At 57.5% G+C, this 21011-nt stretch overlaps 1 protein-coding gene across 2 annotated transcripts in view; it reads left to right on the top strand.

The window, feature by feature from the left end:
* The first annotated feature begins 12865 nt into the window (after window positions 1-12865).
* Window positions 12866-21011, top strand: part of NOL4L (nucleolar protein 4 like) — a 63897-nt gene continuing 55751 nt past the window's right edge. The window contains exon 1 of one of the 2 annotated variants that reach the window (XM_080404394.1): window positions 12866-13315. In XM_080404394.1, the coding sequence (XP_080260520.1) occupies window positions 13007-13315 (309 nt within the window). In that variant the 5' untranslated portion in view covers window positions 12866-13006. The remainder of the gene's footprint in view (window positions 13316-21011) is intronic. The other variant, XM_080404398.1, reaches the window with a different exon arrangement.

Here is a 21011-nt window from a genome sequence, read left to right as displayed (position 1 = left end):
TTGGAAACGGGGCCAAGCCCAGGAGGTAGGGGAGATGGCAAGCCTCCATCCCCATGCCAGTCCCCATCTCGAGCTCCAGGCCAGGACTGCCTTTGGGGGAGCACTGCACCCGCTCCTTACCCTGCAGACAGTGCCCCACTCCCCAGGCTGCGGGGCACAGCTCCGCGTTTCAGCCCTGGCTTTGTAGTGACTTACCCTCCTCCCTGCCTGTAGATTTGGGAAGCATGGAAACCAAAGCTGTCCCCAAGAGCTCTTCTTCCTCTACGAGCTGGGCTAGGGACATGGCAGTCACCGCTGGACTGGCACTGGGGCACTGTCAGGAGGTAATGCCCTGCACTTTGCCACAGGACAGTGCATGTCCTTCTGCCCTTCCCCCAGAATTACATATAGGAGCAGAAGATGGAGAGAGCTTGTCTTCTAAAGCCCCTGCAGCCCTGGGGCCAGAGGAGAAGCTTACCCACAGCTCCAGGACACCATGGATGTAGGAGCTTCTCGTGAGCAAAAAGTGGCATCTGCCTGCCACACCAATCCTCCTGCCTGGATCCTCCCAAAGACCTGCAGCTCACAGATGCCCTGTGTGTTTTCAGGCAAGTCATCTCCAAACACAGGCACCTAGAAGTGAGATACCTGCAAGCAGAGCTGGGCAGCTCGATGGCTGGGCTTTCAGAGGTGCTGAGTGCCTGTGGTTCCCCTGCAGTCAGCTCTGGAGCAGATGTGCAGAGCCCTCCAAGTGCCCAGGCTGCCCTGGCTGCCTGAGGCTGGGGCTTGACCCAGAACAGCAGATCCCAGAGCTCCCTCAGATGAGCTGCTGGGGGAAGAGGGGCTCCAGGAGCCCCCCCCCAGACTCTAATAGATCTTGTGCAGGTTTAGCAAGCAGATGCCAGCCTCAGCCGTGCCTGGGAGCACCCCTCACAGAGCCAGTGTGGTACCTACCCACCCTGCCAGCCTCTTTTGCCCCATTCCCTCTGAAAGGCCTCAGAGAGGGAAGCTCCAGGTTGACTGAATCAAACTTCGCATCTCTTGAAGGTTTTGTAGCCATGGGGCTCAACTCTGACACTTGCTAATGTGAACGGATCATTTGCACCTGAGTCATGCTGATGAGAATCAAGTAAGTTGTGCAAGCAAAGGAGTTTATTGAATCATACACAAAAATGTAGGGATGATAAGGATCAAACAGCACCCAGGAGTAGCCCACAGTGCTCTGTGCTATCCTCTTCCCTTGTTTAAAGAGGCAGCACTGATGGAGATTTGGGCCCTATCCTTACCTGCCACCAGCCTCCAGCAAGGTGCTCAGCCTCTGGAAATGCTCCGCGTCAACGAGTGCTTCCTGGGTGCTCTGCAGATGCAAAGTTCCATATGAAAATCTTATTATTTATTGCCAGTGTTACAGAGAACAGAAAAAGCAAGGGGCGGCCTTGTCCTGCACAGCCTACCTAGACATAGGTGCAGTGAGTGCGGTCCCGGTAGAGGGTCCCAGCTGCGATGTGGTTTGTTGGCCAGTGGCTGTGAAGGTCCATGCTCGTTGTGGTCCCAGCTCCACTTGGACTTCCTACCCTACCACATGTTGATAAACAGAAAGAAATGTACAAGGGATGCACTGAAGTTCATAGTTAAGCAGAGTACAGCACTGTCTGATCAGATGGGGAACTTCTGCATTATTTTTTTGCTCTATTAATTCAGAGGTGGGACTTGCTGAAACAGGGACAATTCACAGGACACAGAGCTGGATCTGGATTTCTGAACACCCCCAGAGTTAGCTCCAGGGCAGGGTTAAATGCCAGTGGGCATAAGAACAGCGGCAACACCAGGAACAAAGGGGATGTGGGTGTTTCGGGCAGGCAAAGGGGCAGGCTGGCTCCCAGGAACAGAGGAGGGAGCTGCTGGGACATGCTGGGGTTAGGGAGACGGGCACTGCTGGGAAAGCACATGCAGCCACAAGGTGAGGCTGGGGATCCCGGATGGATCACCGGGCAGTGGCTGGCAGCGGGATCCACCAGTGCTGCTCATGCACTGGGGACCAGCACCAGCGGGCAGGCTCACACTGCAGAGCAACCACCCACCTTTCCCCAGCAGTGCCCGGGGGATGTACCAGCCGGTCACCCAGCACTGTGGCTGCACGCACAGAACGGTGCCCAGGCGCTGCAGGGGTGAGTAGCGTGCACAGCTTGATCCAGCAAGTCGCCGAGCTGCAGGCGGTGGCAGCGCAGGCAGGGAGCCCAGGCAGCACTGCCAGCAGCAGCCACGGCTGCAGGCAGCAGCCTGCCCATGGGCTGAAGCAGTGGAAGCCCTGGGTCCACGCCATGACCCAGACCCAGGAGCTTGCAGCTCTGAGCGGAGCGGATGGCCCCTGGGGTTTGCACCAGGGACGCGTGTGCCCCACTGCCGCACCGGCCGGATCCTGCTTGTCAGCAGACAGGCCTGGAGCCTGTGCCTGGCAGGAGGTATCGCAGGATTGGGCCCAGAGCAATCTGTTCAGATAGAAGTGGGTGGTAATTTAATGGAAATGGGAGAAGAACTCCCCTGTAGCTCCAAGGCAGGGTGTTATCAGCAAGCAGAGCCCTAACGAGCCACAGAGAAGGCTGGAGCCCTCTGTGCCATTTCATCTCTGCTGCTCTGCGTTGGATTTCCCAGGAGCCCTGCAGCCTCGGCCTCATTAATTATGCAAATGAAAAGGTGCTGCCAACGAGTCATCCCTAGGTAGGATCCCTGGGACTGAAGTTGTGCCCCAACAGCGGCCGCTACCCCTGCGTTTGGGCAGGGAGGGTCCCGGAGCACATCAGGCAGGATGGATGTTTGCAATAATTATCCAGTCATCCCCTTCAAGTGTACTGCAGCCATAGCAACAGACAGATGTTCTGTCCCAGCCAGAGTCCACAGCGAGCTGGGGAGAGAAGCACAAAAATTAACCCCTTCAGCCCCAGGATGCCACAGAATCCACTTTATTCCGGGACCAGACCAGACTTCAAGATCCCTGAGAAAATTCTAGGAAATTGGGCAACAATCCAGCCACACACACACCAGATAAAATCGAGAGAAATTGCCCCAGTGCTCCCTCAGCCACTGTCTGACACAAAAAGTTGAACGAAAGCAGCGGCATCCTGGCAGGCTGGTGGCCTGGCTCTGCCAAGTGCCCCAGTGCTGCTGGTCCTGTCCGGGTAACGAGCCCTGCTCATGCTCAGCACCTCCTAGGGACGATGCTGCAGGCGAGGCCCTCTGGGCCTGGTGGTAATGAGCCTTTGGAGATGTACAGCACTGGGGAACCTGTTCAGGGACGGCTGCAAGCAGCATGCTCTCTGCAGCCAGCACCCACACAGCTCTCTGCAGCCAGCACCCACACAGCGGCCGCAACACAGACCATGCCAGGCACCCAGCTGGGCAGGGAAGGGGCTGGATGCACCACATGGATGAGCATCCAGTGCAAAGTTAACAGCTGTGTCAAAGCCTTTAAAAGTATTTGGAGGCGGGATGCAGCCAGACTGAAGAATAGCTGGTGTTTCATTATCCCGCTGCTGCACAGGTTTCCAGGATTCAGCCTGAGTCCATTAAATCCCACCCAGAAATATCATCACAAGGGTCCTTGTGCCCACCAGCACATTGAAAATATAAACCCAGCTTCTCTTGGGGGCCTGGATGAGCAGCCAGACCCCCCACAGGCACAAGGTTTCTGTTGTGCCTCCCGTCCCCACCAGCCAGCCATTCCTTCAAGCAGTAGCATTTTCATGTTTTAAGCTAAAGGCCAGACCCCCACTCTGCAGTTCCCTTCTGAAAGGATGGGAGATGCCCACCCTGGCCAGGAGGTCCTGCAGAGGCAGCGGGGATTCCTCAGAGCCCAGAGCAATCCCTCGACCTCAGAGCAGTGTAAACAGGCTCATGGGAAAGCCCCATCCAGATGTTTGCAGCTGCAGATGCTTCTGGAGTGCATCCACAGTGAGGATTTCAAAGGAGAATGATGGGACCGAGGGAGGACAGCCCGAGCAGATGTGCTGGGAGGGATGGATCACACCTGGAAGAAAGAAGAGAACCCTCCTCTTGGCTGGCAGAGCAAGACAACCCACTGCCCTGCACATAAGCACAAGTGTGAAAGGTCACAGGAACACAGTTTCACTTCCCAAACTGTAAGACTATTTTTGGTTCACATAACTTCCCTTCTTGTCGTCTGCCACACAGACAATGAGAACTCCAGCTTGCAGAGGGCATCCCATCCCCTCCAGCCTTGCCTGGTGACAGCTTGTACCATGCCAGCACAGCCTACTCTGGAAATCTGTGATCCCCCAGTTGGGTTTTTTCTTCTTTCTCCAGAAGAAAAAAAAAAGAAGAAAAAAAATGCATGGAAGGGTAAATTTGCTGATCCTGAAACTGAGGGAGACGTGGCATCATGTGCAGTCGCAGAGGATGTGGGCAGGTGCCATCAGCCTTCCCCACGCAGCTCTGGAAATGTAGCTCAGTCCTGATCTGCAGCTCCCTGGCTGTTCCTGTCCCGGGCTCCCACACAACCCTGGCAGCTGGTGGGTATTTCGGTCCTCACCACAGCACTCAGGCGACTGCTCTCCTTCTGTGGTTTTCCCCCCAAGCACATCAGTTGAGCATCCACGTGGTTTGATTCCCAGCCCTCTGAAGCCACACTGGAGACAGAATAAGAAGGTGGCAAAAAGTCTATTATTTCCACAAATCTCCGTTCAATTTGTTACTCCAGCTCCTCTGCCTGTGTCAGTACCAGGCTTCTCTCCCAAGCAAAAGCCACACCACATCATGTTTTAGTGCTGTGACGGGGACAGAAATCCAATGGGCTCCAGAAGGAATTCGTGTTCTTTGCTGACTACCCTTAGCTGCTCTGACTTACTATCTGATCTGGATCTAAATTAGGTTTTGATTAAAGTCAAGAATAATTCTACCTGGAAAAATTGCATTGTTTAGGTTCAGAATTAGCAAAAACTATAGGAGAATTAAAACTGATTTCTCACTTTGGGGACAGAGAGCCCTAAGTGACCTTAGATGGTGCACAGTCCCTGCTGCAAGAGGCAGCCACACCGTGCCAGGTCATGCACAACCTGACCAAGCTCTGTGTTTGCAGCAGCCAGGTTCTCTCCCCAGTTCTCCTCTGGGATCACTCCTGTAGAGACCGATGGCTCCAGTGCTTGGTCAGCATCTCCTCATTTCCAGTGTGGGTTTGTACATAGTCCGTTTATTCCCACTCGCTCTTGTGCTGAGGTGGTGCTGGGGTTTAGCCCGTGTCCCTCCCTGGTGTCTCTCTCTTGATTGTCCACAAATGCGCCTTCTCTCAGCATTCGTTTTGCTGAGATCAGTGAGCTGAGTCATCTCTGTAAGACACTCTCCTTTCTCCTGAACAATCCAGCAAACTCTCCCTGCACTAGTTTCAGGCTAAATTCTCTCAATATGGTGAACCAGAACCAGACAGCAGCCTGGAGCTTCACCACAGCCTTCATACTTCTCTGCACCTCTCTCGAAACAACTCTCCCAGACAACTTGGGATCATTCCCCTTTTTCTTGACTGCATCCCGTTGATGGATGATAGCTCTCCCATTGGTGGATCACAGCTGCACCGCTGGTGGATCACAGGCATACTGTTGGTGGATCACAACCATACTGTTGGTGGATCACAGCTCTCCCACCCAGCCTTGGGTATGGGAACGTCTCAGACACAGGCTGTGGAGACACAGGGGCTCCCTTTGTGTTTGATGGAAAGAATAAGACAGCTCCAGCAAATGATTCATCTCACTCCATGGTAAGCATTTAAAGCACTGGGATGAACGGTTTCTGGAGGTGCTCATCATCACGCATTGACTGCAGCAGCAGTCTAGATGCCCAGGTAACATTGGCTGTCCGGCTTTGAACAACTGAAATTACGAGAGCCAAACACTCATCATCCGTAGTGATCCCATAAGTACCTCAACATTCCTCTAGCCTCTCCCAAGGAAGCACTCCCAGCTTGCCAGCAGAAGTGATGGTCATTAACTCCTGAGCTCACTTGGCGCTGCTTGGAACCAGGCTACGTCCCCTGACGGGTTTGGTCCCCTTGCGCCCACCCCTCTGCCTGACTCTCTTATCCCACCCAGCAGCATTCAGGGCTTTTGGTAAATGGTTCCAGTTTGGGTCCCAGATGCCAACCAAGAGAACCAGCGTAGCTGGGCACACTGCAGCCCCCACAGGCACAGCACCTTCTTCAGCTAGGAGCTGGGGGGCACCGGCTGCTGGCCTGCCACACACAACTTTTTACATGGTATTTGGCTGCCTTCATTTCCAGCCGATATATTACATTTAAAACAGCTTGGAGGAGAAGGGTACTTTCCAGTCATCACTTTCCCATGTAAGCTGTAAATGTAACTGGGGGGGTGTCAAGGGTGAGGGCTGGGAAGTGTCCACCACTGCCACCTCCCATCAGCAGGCAGCCTCGGGGGTCCCCGCTCCCACCCGCCCACACCCAGCTCTCCCACCACCCTGCACCCCCAAGGCATGAGCCAGGCTCTTGCAGAAGGAGCAGAAGTCTGCAGCAGAGGCTGAGGGCTCGCTGTGCTCCTGGTGCTGGGTGCAGGGTGAGGACTGGCTGCTGTCACTGCTGAAGAGGATGGCTGCAGGAACAGGGAACATGGAAGCATGGCTGAGCTGGATCAGTCCCTCTGTTCTGCCCCTGCCCTGATGAGCACCAGACACTTCAGAAGAAGGCCCATGTGCTACGGCAAAAAAACAGGGAAGGAAATATCCGCAAAGGAAGCATCTTTCTCACTCCTGACCATCAGTTTCAGACTTATCCCCTAAAGCATGAGTGCTTATCTTGCCCTTTGCTTTCTTAAAACCATACCTTCCCAGGTGTTCCTCCTCCAAAGAGGCACACAGCTCTTTTGCATATGCAAATCACTTGCTGTGGTGATAAATTCCACCAGTTAGCTGTAAGATGGGTAAAATGATCTGCTTTAATCAGTTTGGATGAGTCCTGCTTTTGTTGATCGTCCCTTTTTCTTGTACCTTGAGAAGAGAACTCTGCACACACCATGTACTCTCTCTGGACACTCACCATGCTAGAGGCACCACAGCCTTCCCTCTTCAGCTCCCATCTCAGCAAAGCTGCCCTGATATTTCCAATTAAATATTTTCTAGGTATTACGATTGCTAATTCCTGATTTCCTTGGTTTTATGTCTGTGAAAGAATAATCACAAGCCAGTACAACAGTCCAGGGTCTGGGGTACCCCCACCTGAAAAAAATGTTACAAAAATGCGGTATAATGTACAGTGTCTGGTTTATATTTGTTGGAATTTACTAAGACCAACTTTTATTTATATAGTATAAATAGCAATGGACCTGGGGCTATCACGTGCTTGTCTATAAAAACGCCTGCAGCAGGCACCCTGTGCTGAACACCACCCAGCATCTGTCATCCAGAACCGACAGTTTAAGGTCCAGTGCCACCAAACACTTCCACTTTTTTTTCTTGCCCCTATCTTTAAGGACAAGAGTTGCCTCGATATCACGCTAATTCTAATCCAGCATGTCATGAGATTGCTCATGCACCACAAGTTAAACCCTTGTTGGATCTGTGCTGGGTTGGGACCTAAAATATTGATCTGAACACTCGGCCCATGTGTGAGTGGTCTTCCCAAAATCCCTGCTCGGAGGATAACAGCTCTTGGTTTGGCTGGCCTTGCCTTCCCAAGCTGGGAAAACTCCTGCCCATGCTCTCCAGAGTGACCCTCTGTATCGTGCTCTAGGTGGGCCCTCAAACCTTAGTGGAAAGACTAGACAGACTCACACCAAAGAGCAGACAAGGTGTTTAACTACAACTATTAACAAACCAAATCAGGTGGAAGGCAGGCGAGAGACCTAGCCAAGGGAAAGGCTAGCAGGACATAGCTCACCACATCTAGAGGACTGCAAAGCAAAGACAAGCCCAGTGAGTGCTGTACACCAGACTAAGGTCATTCACTGGAAATCCTGCACTTTCCAGCAATTTTCTACAGAGGACAGTCACCACCAGAGAGAAGATGGCTAAAGTCCTTCCGTCCCACCAGGCATGCCTACCATGTGGCTGGAGCAACTGGCTCACCCCATGCCACGCACGAGTCCACCCAAACAAAGTGCCGTCGGTGAGTGGGCTCAGGGAGCCTCTGCCCGACCATCCACCACGCACGGCCCCTCACCCCGCCCTGAGCTCCCCTCTGCCAGTTCCTTCCCCTTTTCTGGGAGAGACCCAGGCCCTTCGGCTGATGCCTTACTCTGCAAAGTGCCATTCACGCCAGGAAGGGGTGTCTGTTCATTTACGGAAATAGTAATGCTTCTCAGTCTGCTTTGCGCTGACAGACGTAACGTTTGATGGTCATCGGGATTTGGCAGTGAAAAAACTCCAACTGGTGCCATTCACGTGAAAATATCCAGGTTCAGTGGATGTGCAGACTCCTATGCCAGCTTCAAATGGGTGGGCTGAGGTAGGAGAAGGCTTCTGTCGATGCTTACAGTGGTGCGAGAGGACACTCCCTTTCCCCTTGGCTCCCAAGCAGCTGAACTGCAAGGTGGGGAAATCAGCAACTACGTCAGCCAGGAGGTCTGACCATGGTGAAAAAGGCAACCCCACCCCTGGGTAGAGCTACTCCGCAAAAGCAAAGTGTCCTTCCACTCTCTTCCTCACTCAACACCTCCTGCAGTGCAGCTGGACTCCAGCGGTGAGTGCTTCCCTGGCACTCCCAGACAGCCAGCTGCCACCACCCCTCCTCCAAAGCCTGTTCACAGGCTTCTCATAGGAAATGCCACCCCAGCCACAGCCACCCCACGTGCCAGCTGGTGCTGGACACCAAGCTCAGCCGGTCACCGCTTCACGCTCTGCAGGCAGGGTGCCCACTGCTGTAGCAGGCTAGGAGCTGAGCCTGGCTTCATCCACAAAGTCTTTGCAAGAAAGTTGCCCACCGAGCCCCAGTGGTGCAGAATATCCTTCTTTGTTCTGCCATTTCCCCAGCTGCTCCTTTTGGAAGTCCCCTGAGAAAGCTGTGCTTCCATGGCTGAGGCTTGAAAGGATGTCCATCTTATTTTTAGTAGTCAGCAAAAACACTGCAGTGCACGAGCAAGTTCCTGTAAGCAGCCTGTACCACATGCCTTTGGGCAGAAGCCCCAGTCTGGGGAAGACCTTCTGCGCTCCACAAGTCCCTCTCCAACAGTGTCACGTTGGGCCCAGTGCCAACTGGATAGTGACACTGGGAATCTTTTGAGAGGTGTCCAGACATCCAGTGGGGTAGAGAAAGTCAACATGATTTCCAATGGTGTGTGTCAATAATTAACTTCAATGCTCCTCCAGTGTCACAGCCATTCCGTTTTCACTGGATTCCCCCTGGCATGGCTAACACATGGCTTAGCTCCTGCAGCATTCAATTCCCACCCCTGGGATCTGTCGGACGGGCACAGGGTGGCTGGCACGGGGTGAGGGGCAGTGAAGAAAACTGCCCTTTGGCCAGTGAAGTGTCCTCACTTTCCCCCTGTCTCCAGCCCCAGCTGTGCAGCACTGTGGTTGACTGTGTGCTGGCCGGCCCCGGCCCCACTTCACCCTGCACCTCCAGCACCAGCCTCAGAAAACTCCCTGACACATCAAATTCCTCTTCCAGGTTCCCACAGGCTCCCAGCTCCTGCTTCTACATCCTCATGCCAGCCCTACTGCTGCTGGCAACACAGGCAGCCCTCAGTATGCACCACTGCCACGTGCACCAAACTGGCACAGAGTGGGCATGTGGCACTGCCGGGTGGGCATGGAGCACATGTGTGGCACTGCTGGCAATGCACAGAGCACAGAGCACAAGCATGGCACTGCCGGGCAGGCATAGAGCCCATGTGGCACTGACAGATAGACCAGGAGCACATGTGTGGCACTGATGGACAGACCAGGAGCATGTGTGTGGCACCAATAGACAGACCAGGAGCACGCAGGTGGCACCGATGGGCAGACTGGGACCACATGTGGCACTGATGGACAGACAGGGAGCACGCATGTGTGGCACCCATGGACAGACGAGGAGTACATGCGTGGCACTGCTGGGTGGGCATGGAGCACATGTGGCACTGATGGACAGCATAGAAGCACACCATGTGACATTGATGGATAAGGAGCACATGTATGGTACTGACGGAGAGACTAGAACCACATGCGTGGCATTGATGGACAGACTGGGAGCACACGCATGGCACTGCCAGATGGGCATGGAGCACATACATGGCACTGATGGTCAGGGAACATGTGTGGCACCCATAGACAGACCAGGAGCACACGCATGGCACTGTTGGGTGGACACGAGCACATGTGGCCCTGACGGACAGACTGGGAGCACACATGTGGCATTGACGGACAGACCAGGAGCACACATATGGCACCGACAAACAGACTGGGAGCACACATGGGAATGATGGACAGGGAGCACACACGTGAGACTGACAGACAGATTGGGACCATATATGTGGCACTGAGGGACAGACAGGGAGCACGCATGTTTGGCACCCATGGACAGACCAGGAGCACACACATAGCAGTGCTAGGTGGGCATGGAGCACATGTGGCACTGATGGACAGCATAGAAGCACACCATGTGACATTGATGGATAAGGAGCACATGTATGGTACTGATGGAGAGACTAGGACCACATGCATGGAACTGATGGACAGACTAGGAGCACATGCATGGCACTGCCACATGGGCATTGAGCACATGTGACGCTGATGGACAGGGAACACACATGTGGCACTGATGGAGAGACTAGGAGCAATGCGTGGCATTGATGGACAGACCAAGAGCATATGTATGGCACCAACAGACAGACTGGAGCACACATGGCACTGATGGACAGGGAGCACAAACATGAGACTGATGGACAGACTGGGACCATTTGTGTGGATTCGATGGACAGACAGGGGGCACGTGTTGCACCCATGGACAGAACAGGAGCTCATGTGTGGCACTGCTGGATTAGGCATGGAACACATGTGGCACTGATGGACAGCCTGGGAGCACACATGTGGTATTGATGGACAGACCAGAAGCACGTGCGTGGCACCAATGGACAGACCAGGAGCATGTGTGTGGCACAGCCAGGAGGGCATGGAGCACACACATGGCACTGATGGGCAGAATGGGACCACGTGTGGCATTGATGGACAGACAGGGAGCATGCATGTGTGGCATACATGGACAGACCAGGAGCACATGTGTGGCACTGCCGGGTGGGCACGTAGCACATGTGGCACTGATGGACAGGGAGCACAGGTATGGTACTGACGGAGAGACTAGGACCATATGCGTGGTCCTAGAGTATGTACTCCAGACCAGGAGTACGTGTGTAGCACCAACGGATAGACCAGGAGCACACACGTGGCACTGACAGACAGGGAGCACACACGTGAGACCAATGGACAGGACAGGGACCATATGTGTGGCACTGATGGACAGAGAGAGAGCATGTGTGGCACCCATGAACAGACCAGGAGCACATCATGGCACTGCTGGGTGGGCACGGAGCACATGTGGCCTTGATGGACAAACCGGGAGCACATGCGTGGCATTGCCAGATGGGCATGGAGCACATACATGGCACTGACGGACAGGGAGCACATGTGTGGCACCGACAGAGACTAGGACTGTATGGGTGGCACTGCTGGTCAGACTGGGGGCACACGCGTGGCACTGCTGGGTGGGCATGGCGCACATAGGTGGCACGGACGCGCAGAGCACACGCGTGGCACTCACGGGCAGCGCGGCAGCACACGCGTGGCGCCACCAGGAACACGGCACAGGCATGTGGCTGCCGCGGGGACACGCAGCCCCAGCTGCCGGCCGGGACGGGCGGCCCCGTCTTCCCCCCTGTCGGGCCCGCCCCCCCCCCCCCCGCCCTCCCCCGGCGTCTGAGGCGCGGGGAGGCCGAGCCCCCCGCCCCGCGGCCGCCCCCCGCCGCCGGGCGCAGGGAGGATGCTCTGCCGGCCGCTCGCCCGGGAAACGGGCGCGGCAGCGGGGCCGGGGTCCGGCCTTTGTCTCCCGCTCCGGGGCCGGCAGGATCACGGCTGCCCCGAGGCCGGGCTTGGGGCGGGGTGCGGCGCTCCCGGGCCAGCGGGACAAGCCTCGGCCGCTCCGGGCAGCCCCGACCGAGGGCGCTGCGGGGCGACGCCGGCGCTCCCCGCCTCCGTCCCGCTCGTTCCAGGCCGTTCCGGCGGGCGGCGGACCCCGCCGCTGCCGCTGCCCCCGCGGCTCCTCCCCGGCTCTGCGGCGGCTCGGCAGGTGCCGCCTCCGCCCCCGCCGGCCCGTCCCGCCGCACACGTGCGCCCGCGCCCCGCCGGCCCTTTGTCTGGGACCGGCACCTGGACCCGCGCCCCCCGACACCCCCCCGGGCTCGGCCTCCCCCCCCCCCCCCCCGCTCCCCGCCCCGCTGCCCGGCCCGTCCGGGGCCCGGCCGAGCCGGGGCAGCGCATCCCACCGGCGGCGCGGCGGGGGAGCGGGCGGGCGGCCGGCGCGGATCACGGGGGCCAGGCCGGGGGGGAGCGGCGGCCCCGGGGCGGGCCGGCCGGGGGAGGGGGGCCCGGCGGCGGCGGCGGCGGCGCGGCCGCTCTAACAGGTGGGATCCCGCTGAGAGGAGGAGGCGGCCGGAGGGGGGCGGAGGAGGCAGGGACGGGCGGGCGGGCGGGCGGAGGGAGGGAGGGGGACGAGCCGGAGCCGCCTGTGATCCTGTGACAGGAGCGGCTGCTGCTGCTGCTGGCGCCGCCGGTGCCTCCCTCCGCCCGGCTCGCCGGGTCGCTGTCCGAGCCCCGGCGCCCCCCCTGCCGCGGCTGCCCCCCTCCCCTCCCGCCCCCCCCTCCCTTTCCCCGCTCCATCCCGGCCGTCGCCCCCGCAGCCCGTCCCGGGCCACGCCGCGCCAGCGCCGGCCGGGCTCGCCGCGCCGCCCCGGCTGTCCCTCCGCCCGCTCCGGGACAGGGCGCGGGGCCGGGCGCCGCCGCCGCCGCTGCTGCCGCCGCCGCCGCCGCCGCCGGCCGGGCGATGCCGAAGCCGCCGCTGCTGCTGCGGGGGAGCCGCCCCGGGGACAGCGAGCTGGGGCGGCAGTTCCGGGACTGGTGCCTGCGCACCTACGGGGACTCGGCCAAAACCAAGACGGTGACCCGGAGCAAGTACCAGCGCATCGCCGAGGTGCTGCAGGGGGGATCCGGCTCCGGCGGCGGCTCCGGCGGGGGGGAGAAAGGCAAGTTCCAGTTCTGGGTCCGGTCCAAGGGCTTCCGCCTGGGAAACGGCACCAGGGAGGCGACGAAGATGGGTCAAGTGGTGGTATATGTGCCGGTGAAAACGGGAACGGTTAGTGCGCTCCGTGCCCCGGGGGCTCTGTGTCTGTCTGTCTGCCTGCCTGTCCGTGTCTGTCTGTCCTCCCCGGGGGTGCGGGCGGGGGGTGGTGGGGGTTGTGTGTGTATTTGCCCGGGGCGGGGGCGGGCACCCCCGGGGCCCCCGTCCCCGCCACCGCCGCGCCGGCCCTGTCCCGTCAGCACCGGGCGGCCCAGCCCCGCCGCGCCGCCGGCCGCCGGGAGCGCGCATGCCCCATGCGGGGCGCGACGCGGGGCCCGGCCGCTCCCGCAGCCCCCGCCGCTCCCGGGGCACCCGCCGCGCCCCCGCCGCCCCGACCCGCCCGGGATGCGGATAGGGAGAGGCGCCCGCCCGGAGCCTCGCACCTACCGCCGCCCGCCCCCCCATCCCCCCGCCCCGGTCCCCATCCCCATCCCCGTCCCCGTCCCATCCGGTGCGGCCGCCGTCCCCGGGCGCTGCGGGGGGGGGGGGGGGGGGGCGGCGGTACTCCGCGCCCGCTGCCGTGCACCTGCCCCCTGGGGGGGGGGGGGGGGCCGCGCCGCCGCCCGGTACGGGCCCCGCCACCCCCCCGCCCTGTCCGATCACGTTCGCCCGGCATTTCCCATCCGCCCCACGGCCGGGGACAGGTCTGCAGTCAAGGGCAGAGCGGCGGGGAGGGGGCGCCGGCACCCCCCGCCCCCGCCGCCGCCGCGCCCTGCCCGCCCGGCCGCCGCGCCGAGCGGAGCGGAGCGAGCCCGGCCCGCTGCGGCGAGCCCGGCCCCGGCGTCCCGCGGCGCTGCCCGCCCCGGCGCGGCCACTGCAGCCGGTGCCCCGGGGGGTGCGGGCAGCGGCAGAGCCCGGATTAGGGCAGCTCCCCCCCCGGCTCCGCGCCCGCCCGCGGGCCGCCGTCCCGGGAAACTCCCCCGCCGGAGCCTCATTGTTCGGCGCCCCGGCGGGCCGGCGGCGCGGGGCGCACCGGCCGCCTCCCTCCCCGCCTGCCTGCTGCCCGCCCGCTGCCCCCCCGCCCCGCCGCCGCCCGGGGCTGCCCCGCCGCCCCATTGTTCCCGTCCCGAGCGCGCCCCGCTCCCCGGCGCGCAGCGAAACGCGCAACTTTCGCGTCTCTGCGCGCAGGGGTGCGCCCGGCGCTCCCCCGGCCCCGCTGCCCGCCGAGGGGAGGGTCGGCCCGCCGCCCCGCCGGGGACCGCTCCGGGCCAGCGGGCACAGAAGGGCTCCGGGAGGGATTTTTTTTTTAATATTTTTTTTTTTCTCCACACCCCCCCCCCCCCCCGTCCCTCCCCTCCTCTCCCCGCTGCTGCTGCTGCTGCCGCTGCTCTAAAGGGTGCAGTGTTTTCTGTGCACACACAGACTCTAGCATTGATGTGGCTGGAGGATGCTTCCATTGAGGGCAGCCCATCTGTGGCAAATGCTTCTAAACGCACTATTTACCTCCCATCTGGTCTGCCTTATTATTGGGGGGAGGGGGAAGGGTCATTATTTCTCCCTTTCCCTTCGTGGTGCTCAGAGACGCCTTTCTTTCTCCCCTTGCAGCCCCCCTCCCCCATGCCATGCCCCAAAAAAATTCTTTGCAATTTTTTTTTTTTTTTGGGAGACCTCCTTGCAGCCCTCCTCTCCCTCTCCCCCCCGCCCCCGCCCCAAAGGGCCCCTGCCGAGAGCGGATTAGGAGCGGTACCCCTTTCCGCAGATACAGCACTTCCCCCGGGTCCTCTCCATCTAGCCGGCGACTCTATCCCAGATCTTCCAAATGCTGCAGAGTCATGGTACCCCAGAGAGGCCGAGCCAGACTCCCTCGACCCTGCCGCTAGCTAGACGCCCCCTCCCCTTTGTCCGTGAGGGAGTCCCTAGGGTCAGCAGCTCAACGAGGCCGGCGCAAGCCCGCGTATTCCCAAAGGGCTTCTGCACAGATGAAGTTTCAGCAAGGAGCGTGTGTCTAGGCCCCCGCATCTTCCCTAGCAGAGAGTCCCTGCAGGCACAGATAGGAGATACACCCAGGCTCCCGTAAAGCAACAAACAAAAAGCAGGCATGCCCTCGGGGGACAGCTGAATGTTCCAAGGGGCAATACCGCTTATATCCCAGGGCTGTCGGTGCCAGCCAGGCGGTGGGGCTGGGAGCACTTTGCGGAGCCACTGGCTGTAGGGAAGCCCAGCCATTGCCCTCCCCCCCAAAAAAAAATCCTCTGGTGCTGGGTCTGTAGAAGTTGTTACCTCCTGGCCCCTCTGTCCCGGCCCTCCCCGGCCCCACCGGGCCCCTCTCCACCCTGGAATCCCGTGGACCCTTTCAGACAGATGCAGTGGCTGCATTTTGGTTTTGCCTGAAGTGCTCTCCCATTTAGAGATAACTTGACAGGGATTTTCTTCAGCCTCTCATAATTCAGTGCTCTCCTCTTCCTCGGCGGTTTGGGCTGGGTTTGTGGGTGTATTTCATTTCTCCATGCATTCAGTCAAGTAAGTCATGAAGCTGATAGAACCCTTTTTGTCGACAGTAAAGCATGTATTCTGGCTTAACGCCTGTTCAGCTGCTTTTCCCAAATACTTCTGGAGCGGCATTGCTTTCCCCTGGCTGTGCTCCTCGGCAACCTGCCCGCTCATCCTCCTCGGAGCACGCTTGCTGGAGAAGCACCGTGCTCGGGACTGTCCCACGGCTGGAGCCAGGCAAAGCACGGGGCTGTGGGGGGGCAGGGGGGCGGGGGCGCGGCGCTGCTCTGTCTGCAGGTCGCTACAGGAAATCCGAGGTACCGGGAGCGAAAGCTAGCAGGGAGGTGGTAAAGAGCGTGTAGAGGGCAGCAGTGGGGATAAGATCTTTCCTTCCCCTGACAGGGCTGGGGCCACTCCTACTCTGGGGAAAAAAAATAAACCACCCCCCACCCCCAAAATAATAACCCCCCCAGCAGCAACCCGGTCGAGCTGTTCTTTTTGCCTTACGCATCCTGAGCTGGTTTGTGTATTTTCTGCGCATCTGTGGCGAAACATAATTAACGTGTGGTTATTATTTTCTCTCCTGAGTAACTTTCCCTTGCCCTCCTCCAGGCCTCTCATCAGAACAGGCCTAATCAGATTTGGGTGGCTTGAGAGCTGGGACTGTGCACTGAGAAGGGGGCATCTGCCTTAGGTGGTGGTCAGAGCAGATGGTGGTCTTCTCAAAGAATGCACTGGGAATAGGAACAGCAGTGCGGACGGATGTCTGGCACAGAGACTGTTCAGATTGCTTTTTCCCAGATGAATGTCCCAAAGATGCTGGACATTTAACACATACAATTAAAAAAAACCTACACAGATAAACACATGAGGTTTAGCAGTGTAGGACATTGTTGTCTGACAGCCCTATTCACGTACGGGCTGCATGTCGCATCCTTTAGGTCAGGGAGTTGGAAAAAAATGCGTTTAGGCTGTACTGAGGAGGAGGAGGAGGGTATCTTTGTGTGCTACTGCAGCACAGACAATGGATACAGCCCAAAGTGCCCAGATCTGCCCTTCTTTCACATGGCTGATGCGTGCGGAGGTGTAAAACACCTCATTATCTGCAGGCTGGACTGAACCCCAGTACTGGATGCACCACGCTCTCCCTTCTCCCCAGATTTGCTAAGAACTGTGGGAGAATTTGTTCGTGACAAGGTGCTAAGATGCAGTTCATTATAATCTCGTGTCCCTCTTGTCCTAAGCGTTTAGCATCATTTAGACAGTCTTTCTCATACAAATGTAGAGTGAGATGGAGACAGGGCGAAGGGAGAGGAACAGCGCTTTGGTGGCACCCGGCGATGCAGATGGATTTGGCTGTAGCGGCAGGGTGTGCGAGGCGGGGGTCAGCCTCAGACTTTGGTTCAGGCGTTAGCTGCGGGAGCGGTTACACACACTCTCTAAATCAATGCCGTACTTCGCCGTGCGTGGTGGGAGCTTGTCACAGCTCTGGAGCGGTGGCCAGCCTGGCAGGACAGATTCATCCTGGCAGTCCGTGATGCAGGCTGGAGGACTGCGGGATGAGGCAGGGGAAGCCTGGCGTCAGACCGGCCCTTCAGGGACTGCGCGGAGGCTCGGGGACTGGGTAGGCTCCGCAGCGCTGCCCACATTTGATTTTGCTTTCTTGCTCTCTCCCCGTCCCCTGCAGAGCTGACCGAGGGTCTGAGGTTCTTGTAGGCATTACTGAAAGGCTGAGGACGTTGGCACGGGTGGGCTGCTGTCGTTGCACGAGTACAGTTCACCTGTGTGTGAAACTGTATCACTGTTGTGCCTGGTGAAGCACACCCGAGGAAAGGTACTATAGCGGGAGGAGCACTATAAAGAGGATTGACAAGACCAAAAAGCAAAATGGATGGAGGCCTTTCACCAACAGCAGGAAAAGCATCACATGGGACACCGGATAAATCTTGCAGTACAGCCTATCCCTAAATACATTTTAGCTCCGGAAACAGTGAGCGTTGTGATGTGGAAGCCACGGTGCCAGGCCTTGGGACAGCACAGCACAGTGGCAGAACGCTTGAGCTGAGAAGCTGGACATGTTGGAAAGATGCTGCTCCAACAGCTAATAGAGGCTACATTTTTCTGGTACAAGTACCCTTCAATGCCCATATTCAGTGCCCCAAAAAGCTGCGCATCTATAACCTCTAAGATCATTAGTCAACAGAAGGTTTTCAGTATGTGAATAACCACTTAGACTTTGTGTGGACTTCAAGTGATAAAAAAAAAATAAATCAAGACCATTCAGAAGAGCCTTAGACAAGGCAAATGGGCCTGAGGGTATTATCTGAGAAATTGTCTATTACTTCTATAGCACGCGCCATACTTAGAGCATACGGAGCCTTCACCTGCTGTGGAATAGCCTACCCATGCGCAGGCGGGGCAGCGCTGCCTTTCCAAGGAGCTGAACCCATGGCAGGTTTACATTTAAACGTGTGCCTAGGAGACTGGCACGGTGCTGGCCTGGCTGTGTGGTCCCATCCAGCCTGGTCTAGAAGAATCTCCTGCATCAGCATCCCTTCCAGATTCAGCTCTGAGTTTGCACATCTGTCAGTTTTGCCTTCTGAAGCTGCTCATGGTGAGAGTCACAGCAGTGACACCCAGTCCTTTGGGCCTGAGAGCTGGCCTAAGCTCACCAGGCAGCAGCAAAAGCTTCCAATACCTTTGCAAGGTGAATTTAAAGAGCTCTGATGATCTGCAGTTACACAGACTGGCAGAATGAAGTTCCTCGCCAAGCTGGGAGCAGGAGATCTGGCAGCAGAACCAGTTTCCAGCTTCTGCCCACTCCCACCCCTCTGGGACAGCCTGCTGAAGCCTCTTCTAGGGATAAGGGGGGAAACCAGCATCTAATTCAGTCCTTGCTTGTTCTCTGCCAAGACTGCAAGCCTGGTTATAAGGCAGCCCCACCATGGTCATTATTATTGCTATACGGCACACATGGTACAACTCCAGCAGGAGATGCCACCATCCCCGGGCAGCTTCAGCATCGGGGACTGGCTTTGGTCACCGGTGCTCATGAGACCTGGAGTCACATCAGCACAGGTCCCGCATCCCACCGCTCTTCCTGGTCCCAGTCCCCTGAAGCAGTCTGGCTGAACAGCTTCTGAAAGAATGATCTCTCTACCATCAGCACTGTATATGCTATGTGATTCCAGAAACATTGACAGCATTGCTGATCCGAGAGGAACAGCATTTTTTTGGATAACTTTCATCTGAAAGTTATCTCCCTCACCCCGCAACTGCTTTCAGTCTTGCGGTTCTGGGTGGGTATTGCTCTAGAGAAGGTAAAAAAGCAAACAAAGCACAGCTCTGCGAGGCCTGGTTAAATGAAGCTGAAATGGGAAGAACTGCGGGTCCAATCAGGTGCCATGGTTCCAGCTCCTCAGGTCATGTCCCATGTTGGCAAAAGAAGAGGGGTCTAAGCGCCAGAGCCCTGGGTTAGCAAGGAGCAAGGGGGACTGTCAGAGCAGCATGTGGGCTGTTCGCACCTCCTTGCTGTGACTCAGAGGGGCTTGCTCTGACCACGAGCAGGCAGGGGAATTCGGTCGCTGACTAAAGACAGCAGCAGAGCCCCGGAGAAGTGGCCACGCTCCTTTCAGTGAGAAATTTCTCAAGAATCTCTTTGTCCAAACTGTTCTCAGCAATAATCTGCTAAAATTATTTCTTCAGTTTTGTTTTTGCTGTTAACATTAGGCCTGATATGAATATATGAATAGTCTGTGAACTTACATTGTGGACAAACAAATGGCAGGGAAACCACAGAGGCATAGAGGAGCATCGATACGTGGATGCTCTGGCTTCACAAAGCCTTGTCTGCATTGCTGTGACAGAGGGATGCATATTCATACCTCTTTCTTTAGTGCAAATTAGTAATTACCTTCCCCTGATCTCATATTAGCTGTGCCCACCTCTAAAGAATTGCATCAAGATGGGCCAAAGCCACTACTGAGTTTCTGTGTCTGGTTTAATTAGCTGATTGTAGCAAGGGCAGGTACCTGTTGGCCAAAATCGTCCTCTTTGTTGGAATGCTGCTGATTTCCACTTTTATGGCTGGTGCCAAAGAGTAGCAATTTATTTGAGGAGTAATAGCTGCAGACTGTACGTGCATGTACATGGGAGCAGACGGTAAGAGCAGAGGGTTGGTGTAACGGTTCCTTTGCTGCGTGTCTGAGGGTGAGGCAGTGGTCACAGAAAGTTGATCAGAGGCTGGTTGTGTCTTCCCAGCGCGGTACAGGGTCTTTCGCGGGATGGCAGTCGGGAAACCAAGGCACTGTGTGAACAGTTTCTCTCTGTCCTTGCTCTTCTTCGTCTCGGCACACCACAAGGATACGTTTCCTTTCCAGCACACAGGCAGAGACGATGCTAGCAGCTCAGAGGGACCTGTTCCTGGCTGAGAGGGAGGGGGGTGTGCTGGGGAAGATGGGGTAACAGTCTCTGTGGCTCAGAGTTTGGGTTTTCCAGTTGCCAGGTACAGTGATGGGTCTCTGTTACGGGAGTCTCTAGACTAAAAATGGATTCAGATGCATCAGTCCCTCCTGCCCACTGCCTCCCTCCCCCCCAAAAAAAGAAAAAGACAGAAAAAAAAAAAGGAGAATAACATTTGGGAGTCTTCTCTTGGCTTGCATTTGAAGGAGGGATCTCAAAACAAACCTTGTGTCATCCAGTCATCCACGCTGTTGAGACATCCGTAACCTTCTATGTTTTGGTGCTAAGTACCACCTGCACTGGTGCCCAGGTACCAACTGGGTGTTCGACGTTGCAGTCTCACAGCACCGGGGCAAGCAGCCAGCCCAGGGAAGCTTGGAGACGCTTTCGAGATGCTTTTGGGTTTGTCATTTCCCATCATCAGTTTGGGTGCCAGTCATGCGGCTCCCTGAGCCGGGACCAGGCATCTCTGCCAGGCTGGAAGGAGGCCTGCCTGCTCCTGCTCACCTGCGTCGGGCGTTTTGATCCAGCAGAAAGCCCTTGAGCTGGTGACAAAGGTCTGGATGTGGGCTGGAAAGTACAGTCCTGTCTCTTAGCAACTGGTTCCTACCTCTGAGCTCTCGGAGCCGTGTGTGGGACAGAGAGCATCAGTCACGCTCCTGCTGCTGCAGCAGCAACGCCGAGGAGGGGATGGGGGATCAGGCCGGCTCCAGCCACCGCCAAGACGCTTAAAGAAGCTCAGGCATTTCTAACACAAGCAGTCATCTGTGAGTCCTAATCAAAGCTTCGGTTTAATTGCTTTCCTCGTGCCCTTCTCTGC

This window comes from Falco punctatus, assembly GCF_963210335.1.
Source record: "Falco punctatus genome assembly, chromosome: 10".
Lineage (NCBI taxonomy): Eukaryota > Metazoa > Chordata > Aves > Falconiformes > Falconidae > Falco > Falco punctatus.
This window is presented reverse-complemented; position numbering and strand designations above follow the sequence as displayed.